Genomic DNA, 11,885 nt, shown 5'->3' with positions numbered 1-11,885 from the left:
AATGAATCCAGCGTGGATTGTGGTTATCCTTAACAGTCATAAAATATAATAAGAAGAATGCCTTTATGGGGGCACCTGGGTGGCTCAGTTAAGCCGCTGACCCTTGATCTCAGGTCAGGTCTTGATCTCAGGGTCCTGAGTTCAAGTTCTGAGCTGGGCTGGCACTGGGCCTGTAGCGTACTAAAAAAAAAAAAAAAACCTCTCTGGAGGAAGGGGCCCACTAAAGCAAAGTGGTAGGGTACATGAAAGTCATAAGGCAGCCCTGCATTTGCTATGCAAGTATTAGTCATAAAGACGAAGTGAATGAATAAAAGAATGAAGGAATTCAATCATCCGTCAACCCTTTGTGAGAGGGCGCAGTAAGTGCTTGACACCTGAGGCTGCAGAGGGTGAAGCAATCTAGTGGGTCTCCTGCAATGAAGCCTGCTACACAATCATGCTCAAAATCAGGGAGCAAGTGAAACCCGGCCTAAACAGAAGGTAACGAAATACTATATTTAACTGTTAGTCCCCTTACCCTGTACAGACAGAAAAGTTTGAGGAAAAAAGTGTAAAAAAATCTAATAACAATTTATCTTTTGTCTTCAGTAACAAGAGGAGCCAAGGTATAAACACGGACTTTCTCCCTTGATTGGATAAAAGCTAAATCCCAAGGACGTGCCCTAGTTAATGACAAAGCATTAAAAGGTTGCCCTGCCTGTGTGTACAGACCTACATAGCTGTGTCTTAAAAGAAAAAACAAACTTCTAAAACTGAATAATTGTTAAGTATAATAAATGTGCAGAACTTAATGACGTATAGTTCTGATGAACCAAAACCAAATACAATTCCAGGATAAACAATATTTTTTTCATTTAAGAGAGCCTATAGAATCCAAATTTAAATTTTATCTGCTTAGGTGCATGATAGCTCCTTTAGTTTGGTAAGAATTAAAAGTGTGAAGATTTCATGTTATATGCTTACTTATCTCTGGGGAACCATTTCCCTGTGGGGTTTCTGTAGTTTATTGATTAAACTCCCTAGTACTTCTCAATAAGTGATTCTTTGGTAAATGATGTGCATACTTAAGATTATTAATTACTGTCTCTCTCGCTATGGACTTTACAAGGGCAAACCCATTCATTTTTAAAAAATTTACCACTTTGGGGCGCCTGGGTGGCTCAGATGGTTAAGTGTCTGCCTTCGGCTCAGGTCATGATCCCAGGGTCCTGGGATCGAGAGCCGCATCAGGCTCCCTGCTCAGCGGGAAGCCTGCTTCTCCCTCTCCCACTCCCCCTGCTTGTGTTCCCTCTCTTGCTGTGTCTCTGTCAAATAAATAAATAAAATCTTTAAAAAAAAGTTTATTCATTTGAGAGAGGGAGAAAGAAAGAGGGAGAGAGCGCACAACCAAGAGGGGAGGCACAAGGAGAGAGAGAGGGAGAAGCAGACTCCTTGCTGAGCAGGGAGCCCAATGCGGGACTCGATCCCAGGACCTGGAGATCATGACCTGAGCCGAAGGCAGACACTTAACTAACTGAGCCACCCAGGTGCCCCTGTTTTTTTAATTTTTATGTAGCATTGTTTAGGCAGGCTAGTAATAATACTTTATTGATAAAGTGTAGCTACAAAGCTGAAAAGATTGAGCCATAAGTGATGAAACTAGAATTCAATTTCTGGGGTTAAATTTAGGCAGTAAGTTCATGCTTGGACCCCTCTTTACTCCACACAGAAATAACAACAGCTAAAAATATGAAGGGAAAAAATAGCAAGACTCAAAAACAAGAGAAACATCTTAGCAGATAAAAAGTATCAGAAACAGCACTGCAGAGCTAAAGTCAGGTGCCTGTTGGGCTGCAGGTCCAGAAGCAGGTAATGATAGCACATTCTGTGGGCTAAAAAGCACTAAAAGTGAGTCGCACAATACACAGGGACACAGAGGCTACACTTACTGCATGAGGTTTTCCCTCCCTCCAAAAATATTCAAGATATCATTTGCTATTGACCCACATAGCCTTGGGCTTCAGCTCTTAAGTTGGGAGGCAGAAAGGAAGGCAGCAACTAGTCTTCCCACTGCTGGTGACTGAAATGGTGATATCCCCAAATCACTGCAGGACGGGAACCCTAAAACACCACTATGAGCCCTAGTTTTGGGGAAGGGGCTAGAAAATGCAACTAAGAACACCCATAGAGGGCGCCTGAGTGGCTCAGTTGGTTAAGTGTCTGCCTTAAGCTCAGGTCATGATCCCAGGGTCCTGGAATCGAGTCCTGCATCAGGCACCCTGCTCAGCGGGGAGCCTGCTTCTCCCTCTCACTCTGCCTGCATCTCCTCCTGCTTGTGCTTGCTCTCTGTCAAATAAATAAATAAAATCTTAAAAAATTAATTAAAAAAAAATAAATGGCGGGCATCTGGCTCAGTTGGGTGAGTGCCTTCCGCTCAGGTCATGGTCCTGGAGTCCCACGTCGGGCTCCCTGCTTGGCGGGGGGAGTCTGCTTCTCCCTCTGACCCTCTCTCCCCATGCTCTCTCTCAAATAAATAAAATCTTTAAAAAAATGGCTGAGAATTTTCCATAGTTCAAGATACATGAGGATTTTGAGATTAAAATGTGCTCTGAAAAACAAGCAAGATAAACTATAAACTCAGAATAGCCTAACTATAGAATATTAAGGATTTAAAAAAATCTTTTTTTAAAAATATTTTTATTTATTTAACAGAGAGACAGCAGGAGAGGGAATACAAGTGGGGAGTGGGAGAGGGAGAAGCAGGTTCCCCACTGGGCAGGGAGGCCGATGGGGGCTGATCCCAGGACCCTGGGATCATGACCTGAACTGAAGGCAGACGCTTAACGACTGAGCCACCCAGGCGCCCTGGATAAAAAAAATCTTGAAAGCTAACAGATAACCTTCAAAGTAACATTTAGATTGACAGTAGGCATCCTATCAATAACCATAGGGTCCAGAAGACAATGGAGTACCGTCTTAAACATGTTAGAATTAAAAGAATTAAAAAAAAAAAAAAAAACCTTTCAATCTAGAATTTTAAATCCAGCAGTCCTTGAGAAGTGAGCATCAGGAATTCGGTTTATGACCTCCCAGACATCAGCTTAGATGCAAAGCGCTTTCAGCCAAAGCCTTCCATTGACTTGACTTGGGTGTACAACATGGCACAATTCAGTGACTGGCAGGTTATCCATAACACTTTAAATAACAGGTCACTATATGTAAGCTCTTTCAATAACTTTATTGAATAGCCAAATTGATAAGTTAGCACAGTTCAAACGATTATTTGCATGGGTTACAAATGACTTTTTTTTACAGGAATAAAACAGTGAAAATTACAAACTGTAAAAAGGAAGACAAATCTTGTCTCTAATATTTAAGAGAAGCAAGATTTAACACAATTGAAGATCAATACATATTTGAATTTGAAACAAGAATTTAATGTTACAATATTATACACTACTTTACAAAATTAAAATTTCTATATAAGGATTATATTTGAAATAGTTAACAAAATCTTGAAATCACATTTGATGGTCCCCTAGATAAGAGCTGTTATGCATCTTTGATTAGAAGAAATAAATCCTTTGTTCTAATTATTGTAAAACAGTCTGTTAGACTCAATACATTACATTAAATTAAAACAATGAAGTATATGCAAACTAAAATGGTACACAGCTTGAGTAAATATTAATGTCAGACGTACAGAAATGTTATTTTAAAAATCCTAGAAATTAGAAAAATAGAGTACTTTTTATGGTAGAATTGCCATGCTCAGATTTAGATACCAAGATTGCCCTTGTCTGTTACTTTAGTAGTTGTAGATCTGTAGAAAATTCGAGGATCGTTCATAATTTACAACTACAATAAAAAAAATATGGCATAGTGTAAATATTAGTTGCTTTACATCAAAAAGTAATACAAGATGAGATAGGTAGTGCCCTACTGCAAAAAAAAAAAAAAATCAAGCTAAAAAACACATTCAGTATTGCAAAAAAAAATTGCTTAATATCAGTATCTCCAAAAGGTTCATTCATTCTCTCATTACCAGAGAACAAATATTATGAATCTTAACTAAAATAATGTTTTTTATGACCTGCCTATTATAAAATTATTCTGGATTGCACATGTTATACACTATCTAAAATAATTTTTAAAGTGAAATTTTAGAAGTAAATTTGTGAAATATACTAACAAAGCATGTGGCAATAACAAGAGTCATACCCACTTAGGGTTCTAAAGTGAGGCACAAGGAAGATCACTGTCCCTAGAAGCACAAATTTTTCCCTCTGGAAGGTTCTTCTCTACTATTAAGAAAGGACCTACAAATATCAACATTTACAATTCACATTAAGAAGAGAATTTCAGTTATTTTAATATCGTTCCAATTTTAGTATATGTGCTGCCGAAGCAAGCACAAGAATTTCAGTTATTTTAAGAAACATCAGTGCACAAGGATGACTCTGTTTCTTTAAAAGAGGGGAAAATATAAATCTTTTTAATTTGCTACAACTTGAAAATTGCTTCCTAATAATAATGAAGCAGCTTTCAAGAAAATTTCCAGTTCAATGTACCACTCGCATACTGAAGATAAACCTTAATACTGCTTAAGGGAGATGATATTCCTATAAAACCCAAACAATTAGTCTGATCCAGCAGTCAAGCAGTAGTGTATACTCTAATGGGACCTGATTCTTCCCTATCCCCAAACAACTCAGTTAAAGTCAGCTCATACTGATGTAAACCTGAAAGTTACTATTTCATTGGTGATCGTATGAGACCAAGATTGTAAACACATTTTTCTAACCCATTAAAACAAAGAAACAAAAATCTTTTCATCAAGTATTACACATGAACAACTTTTACGTTAAGAAGTTCATACAAGACAAGGTGAATCTGTGAAAAATGGGCCAAACTCTTTTAAAGATATCCTATCTCAGCACTTAAAATATACAAATGTATAATTTACCTATTTGTAAACAAAATCCACTCAATGGTTTTGACTATAATATTTCTCTGGCTCAATCAAAAAAGCAGTCTCTTGAGCATGTTCAGAAATCACATTTCTACCATAACTTCAATATATTGGATTTGTGTAATCTTAATATCCACCAAATCAAACAGCAGCATTCATGCTTTAATAAGTTTAATATCCAAGAATAAATATCTTATGAGCGGCTTCCAATTATTAAACTCCTTAGAAAAATGTTATGCATTTGAGACAGAATTTTAAAAACCTTTAATTTAATTCATCAATTCACCAATATACCACTTTTATTATACATCACAGAGCAGAAATGAACCAAAGCCCACTTCAAGGATCAAGATAACCAAAGTTTCTCATCTCCCTATTATCATTGCCAGTCCCAATGTATTTATGAAGACAGCTAATTCTTTTCACTGCAGAATATGATACTGGGTCCAACCAAGTCTTCTGCAGTCAAATCAGAAAACCACTTAATTAGTTTTCACTTTAAATCAAAGTGACTTTGTTCTTCAAGTATAGAGAATACTGACAGATTTTAAAGCTCAACTGTATTATTCATATTCTTCTCAAACTAGTCTAGAGTTAGTTTACTCTAGTTTTAGTTAACATGATGATCCTTTTTCTTCCTTAAAAAAAAACAAAAACAAACAGGTGTGGGGGATGGGTTCTAGCTTTTCTACATACTATTTACTTCTGAAATTTTTTGGATTTTAAAAAGATCATTTATCAATGGATTTGTAACATCCCTGCAACGCTTAAGTCTTGTGAGGTTGTAGATGTAGCAGCCAAAATTTCAGGAAAAAATGAGAAATATACATTTGAAACACAGAAGTCTTTATTTTACAAAATGTACTTTGCCTCTGCAATATTGTCTCATCCTATTTCAATCCATAACAATTCAAACGTTATTGGCAGCAAAGGAAAAAAGTAACCAATCAAATGTACGTAGATATATTTTGATTTGAAAAATACAGTATTTCAGAGTAGCATGTTTGATTCTCTGCTGTGGTCCTTTATTTGCTATAGTTTGTTGAAATCACAGTGAGAACATACAATCATCACATTAGTCCACAAACCTAATAGAAAAGGAAAGTATTACACATTCTCAGGTGTACTGCATAATCATGACTTTAAGTCAAATATCTTCATTTGTTCATTTGTTCACTTGTTGTTGTATATGCAAGAGGAATTCATAGTATGATAATGCAGATTCTGTTCTGTCTTCTACCATGTTTTGAAGGAAGTTTGCTTTCATTGGACTCTCATCCCTGAGGAATAAAAGACAAAAATATATACATTAGATAAAATGTAATAGTAAAATAAAGTGGATTTGTCATGAGGCTTTTAACATACTCTTTACTAGTAATTGCATATAAAGCATAATTGAGTAATATTTATTGAAACTTCATTTTTCTTTTTTTCTGAAGGGTTTGCTTAAGCAATAGTCACATATGACTCAAAATAGGTCCTTGTAGGGCGCCTGGGTGGCTCAGTTGGTTAAGCGACTGCCTTCGGCTCGGGTCATGATCCTGGAGTCCCGGGATCGAGTCCCACATCGGGCTCCCTGCTGAGCAGGGAGTCTGCTTCTCCCTCTGACCCTCCCCCCTCTCATGCTCTCTCTCTCTCATTCTCTCTCTCAAATAAATAAATAAATAAATAAATAAATAAATAAATAAATAAATAAAATCTTTAAAGCAAAGGCACCATTTAAAAAAAAAAAAAAAAATAGGTCCTTGTAAAGCTAAACAAATTATTTCACTATTAGTATATGAAAAATTCAACTTACCTTATTACATAAAGTATGGGGAAAAATGGTCTCTGCTCTCTAAGCCAAGAGATGAATGCTATTATTCTGGCAGATTCTGGTGTCTCAAGTTCTGGAAGGTCTGTCTATTAAACAAAAACCAGCAATATTCAGCTTACTTTGAATCCACATATCTAAGGCATCATTTACAGTGCTTCTCAAACTTTATCATGTATATGAATCACCTAGAGATCTTAACTGACTGAGCCACCCAGGCTCCCCTACCTAATTCTAACTTTTAAAATCGAAAATTATCCAAACAAATGCTATAGAGCTAAACAAATGCTTTCTCGTGGATCATTTCAGTTACTCCTCCATAAGCAAGAACAATCTTAATTTACAAATGTGGCCGTTAGTGACTTGTCCATGGTTACAGAGCTGCTGACAGAGTTCATTATTACTTTCTTCAATAATATATATAAATCCAACTGACACCGATCACAAGTCATTTGCTTATGTGGCAATTAGATCAGTTCTTACTCCAAAGCAGCAATTAAAAGGACCCTGCCACAGGGATGCCTGGGTGGCTCAGTCGTTAAGCGTATTTCTTTGGTTCAGGTCGTGCTCCTGGGGTCCTGGGATCGAGTCCCAGATTGGGCTCCCTGCTGAGTGGGGAGTCTGCTTCTCTCTCTCCGCCTGCCACTCCCCCTACTTTGTGCTCTCTCTCTGACAAATAAATAAAAATAAAATCTTAAAAAAAAAAGGACCCTGCCATACATAGACCAATGAAATGGTCCTGTAAGTCTACCACAATCATGTTAAGACAGTCTTACCATAATCTGTGGAATTAATGCATAGTTTTGAACTCCTAGAACTTGGCTGAGAAAATTTTGTCCACAATTTTTTCCAACCCAAAGCATCAGTACCTGGGAACAGGAAGAAAATCATTTTGAGACATGAATTAACAGTGAGCTGCTGACTCACCTTTACCACTGAGTATGTTTTAAAAGATCAAAATGGTAAATTCGTTTAGTAAGATTATACAATCTTCAACTGAACTAATAATTACTTTTTACCATGATGAGACATTTATGCTTATCATGAAAAGAGGCTATGGAGGGAGAAGGTGGCTCATAATAAAATATAGATTAAATAGCATACAACTTGTTCAGGAAAAGAGATATTAAAGGGAATGAAGGTATAATAGTGTGCAGAGAAAACGATCCAGATCAGCCAGACTACTCACAGAGCCTGCATCCATGAGGAAAGCTCCATCCCTGCTCAGCTTCTCCACGGAAAGCTGAAGAATAGGTGGCTGAGGTATGGTGCGATCGTTGATGCTGAGTGCTCCCTGAGGAATTAAGCAAAAAAAATTAAACTTTTAGACTTTATTTGAGAGAGAAAGAGAGGAGGGGCAGAGGGATAGGGAGAGAGAATCTCAACCAGACTCCCTCCCCACTGAGGGTGGAGCACAATGTGGGGCTCGATCCCATGACCGTGAGATCATGACCTGACCGAAATCAAGAGTCAGACACTTAACCAACAGAGCCACCCAGGTGCCCCCAAAAAGTTACAGCTTTTTCATACAAGTAAGAATAAAATACCCCAATAATTAGACAGCAACAGCTGACAAGATGGGTTCCTTCATGTCAAGGGAGAAAAACTAAACTTTTTATCAGACCAAATGCCCATGGGGAGCAAAACCAGGCAACACAGCCTGAGGTGGCAAGCCCACACAAAATTCAGCAAAATCTGCAGACCCCTGCCACACATCTTATCAGGCTCTGCAGCTGCTGCCAAATCCTGAAGCTGCTATGAGAAATACTGAATTGTATCCAGTTTGTCACTCTGTGCCTAAAGTTGCAGTTGGGACCTCAGGCTGAACAACCCCTAATGACACAGAACTTGCAATTTTTGCCTATTCAACCCTGAGCTGAAACCTTCCCCTTCAGAGCAGACTTCCGGTTTGCAAACTCTATAGCACTAAAGCTTTCTCTTGCTCTACCAAATCTTTGCATTCCAAGAATTTTTGTTGACATGGTAATATGTAGTCACAATCAAAAAAAATTTTTTTAATGTTACCTTTGAGACTTTGAAACTTAAGTAAATCACAGTTATTCATACTTAAATATAAATAAGATGAAGAAATATTTATCTTTCATCTAGACAAGCCCATCGTGAATCCCAATAAAGCCAAATTAACTTCTGATCTTAACCATTATTTAAAAAATACAACAAATGGGGGGCGCCTGGGTGGCTCAGTCGTTAAGCGTCTGCCTTCAGCTCAGGTGATGATCCCCGAGTTCTGGAATCGAGACCTGCATCGGGCTCCCTGCTCTGCGGGAAGCATGCTTCTTCCTCTCTCACTCCCCCTGCTTGTGTTCCCTCTCTCGCTGTGCCTCTCTCTGTCAAATAAATAAAAAATCTGTTAAAAAAAAAATCTTAAAAAAAAATATAATAAATGCAACCAATACCCATGTATCCTGAACAAATAAATGACTTCAGTGAGAACCAAATTAAGTCTGGAATTTAGTTAATAATAATGGCTGATTGTGTGGCTTAGGTTATGTGTACATGTGAGGGAGGAATAAAAAGCCCAATGCAAATGAGATTTTAATAGTTCTATTCAGTTTGACATTAATTTATTAAGGCCAGAAATGTAAATTTCTCATTTATAATGGACAATAATACTGTTCTCTGAAAACACACACACACCTTTAAATATTCATAACTATTAATTTTTGACCAAAAAAATTTGGAGTACTTAAACTTAGGTGCTTGATTAAACCTTACCTAAAGGAGGAAGTAAATAAAATACTGATCTACCAAGTGGTATGCCCCCTCCAGCATGAGGCTTTAGCTTTAAGAGGGAGTATTAATCACATTACCTTGAAACCTCTCACCTTAGGGCATGTGGGGAGCAGCACAAAGAACAAGCACTGACTCAATATAGCCATTCAGAAATTTCCCCTAGAGGCGTTCTAATGTGAAAGAAAAAAAGAATCTTGTCTTTCTCTGGTGGGAAAGAAGACAAGCCATCAGTGGCTCTGTTTCCTACTCTCCTAGTGAAGATCCATATGAAAGAATGAGGAAATAAAGGGGCAAATAATGTTACAACTTAAATATTTTTTTCTTTGGGGCACCTGGGTAGCTCAGTTGTTATGCGTCTGCCTCAGGCTCAGGTCATGATCCCAGGGTTCAGGGATGGAGTCCTGCATCAGGCCCCCCTCTCAGTGAGGAGCCTGCTTCTCCCTCTGCCCACCCCCTCATCCCCATGTGTGCTCTCTCTCTCTCTCTGTAAAATGAATAAATCTTAAACAAAACTTTCCTCATTCTACAATGGACTCGGTACAATTAGGTTTATAAACCTCCAAAAAATAGCCACTGAAAAAGTAATCAATCTTACCTCATCTGAGAGATTGTCGACTCTATACAAACTGGGATGAGTTGTGAGCATAAGGTAAACCAAGGGCTGATTTTTCACTTGACACATGGCAAAAATGCGTTCATCTAGACGTGCATTTGTCCCAGTCTGAAACGATTTCTGTAACAAAACATCACGCCCCATAAAAAGGGGAGGGGTACTTAATAACAAATATAAACAAAACTTTGCAAATATCAGATGTTAAAAGAATATCTTCAGACAGAATTAGCAAATTTGTTTTTTGTTTTTTTTTTTAAAGATTTATTTATTTGACAGAGAGAGAGAGAGAGTGCACAAACAGGGGGAGTGGCAGGGAGAGGGAGAGGGAGAAGCAGGCTTCCTGCTGAGCAGGGAGCCGGGACTCGATCCCAGGACCCCGGGACCATGACCCGAGCCGAAGGCAGTCGCCTAACAACTGAGCCACCCAGGCGCCCCTAGCAAATTTGTTTTTAATTATTCTTTTAATTAATTCTGTTAAGTATCTCTTAAGAAGTCACACATCTGTTAAATTATGGCTATACTGCCACCTGAAAGAAGCTAATTACCATGGCAAAGTCATTAGGTCTCTGGTGTTTCCTAATCAGTGAAATAGATCTAAACATTCTATATGCCATAGAGGGATAATGATTTAAAAATCTAAGTAATACCATGAGAAGGATAAAGTTATACTGCAGATGATAAAATGAAAACACAAACGAAGGACTAAAGATCTGTGTTTCATAAATGCTAGGTGATGACTAATGGTGGTTATTAACTATCCTTGTTTCTCCCATAGTTAGAGAAATTGAACACCACAATAAAGCCTAAAAATCAACCGGAAAAAATAATACAAATGAGGATAGTTACTTAGCAGAATAAAAGTAGTAAATAATAAGTTTTACTGGTGTTTAAGTACTGAGTTTTAACTGGTATATTAGCTTATGGAGAATATTAAAAGTTTTGGGGTAGGGTTTTAAACATTCCTGGGACTCCTGGCTGGCTCAGTTAGTAGGGCATGCAACTCTTGATCTTGAGGTTGTGAGTTCCAGCCCCACACTGGGTGTAGAGATTACTTAAAAAAATAAAATCTTAAAAAAATTGTAAACATTCCTACTGATGTAAAGTAGTAGAAACAGGCAGAGAGCTAGCAGCAATGAGATTATAAATAAAGGAAGATTGGAAAAGGCTCTTAAGATTTTTTTTTTTTTTTTTAAATAATCTCTACATCCAACATGGGGCTTGAACTCATAACCCGGAGATCAAGTGTTGCATGCTCTACTGAAGGAGCCAGCCTGAGGCCCCAAGGCTCTTAAAATTTCTTTTTAAGTAAGCTCTGCACTCAACATGGGGCTCAAACCCATGACCCCGAGATAGAGTCACATGGTCTACCAACTAAGCCAAGCAGGTGCCCCACGATCTTTTAAATTAGTATGTTAATAGTCACTAAGAAAGAAGAAAGAATATTACGGGAAATGGAAGAAGGAAAGTTTATTTAGTCATTCAATAACTATTTACTGAGAGCCCATTATGTACTAAGAATTGTTCTAGGTGCTGGGACAAAGTGGTAACTCTTCAAAAAAGATAAAAATCCTTGCCCTAATGGACAAAAAAATCCTAGTAAGGGAAAAGTAAATAATAAAAAAGCAAAATATTGATATGTCAGTGTTAAATACTATGGAGAAAAATAAGAGAGGGAAGAGAAGTAAAGAATGTAGGTTAGGATGGCTAGAGAACATTGCACACTAAATGAGATCAGCAAAGGCAGGCCTCAGGGA

The 11,885-nt window shown here is 37.7% G+C and overlaps 1 protein-coding gene across 4 annotated transcripts in view; it reads right to left on the bottom strand.

Moving 5' to 3' along the window:
- Positions 1–3,198: 3,198 nt before the first annotated feature.
- SEC24A (SEC24 homolog A, COPII coat complex component) overlaps positions 3,199–11,885 on the bottom strand; it is a 69,377-nt gene continuing 60,690 nt past the window's right edge. For all 4 annotated transcript variants that reach the window (XM_027605157.2, XM_027605158.2, XM_027605159.2 and 1 more), the window contains 5 exons: positions 10,114–10,251; positions 7,954–8,058; positions 7,541–7,633; positions 6,750–6,853; positions 3,199–6,231 (listed from right to left, as the gene is read on the bottom strand). In XM_027605157.2, coding sequence (XP_027460958.2) covers positions 6,117–6,231; positions 6,750–6,853; positions 7,541–7,633; positions 7,954–8,058; positions 10,114–10,251 — 555 coding nt within the window. In that variant the 3' untranslated portion in view covers positions 3,199–6,116. The remainder of the gene's footprint in view (positions 6,232–6,749; positions 6,854–7,540; positions 7,634–7,953; positions 8,059–10,113; positions 10,252–11,885) is intronic.

Source organism: Zalophus californianus, chromosome 5 (assembly GCF_009762305.2).
Source record: "Zalophus californianus isolate mZalCal1 chromosome 5, mZalCal1.pri.v2, whole genome shotgun sequence".
In the NCBI taxonomy this organism is placed as follows: domain Eukaryota; kingdom Metazoa; phylum Chordata; class Mammalia; order Carnivora; family Otariidae; genus Zalophus; species Zalophus californianus.
This window is presented reverse-complemented; position numbering and strand designations above follow the sequence as displayed.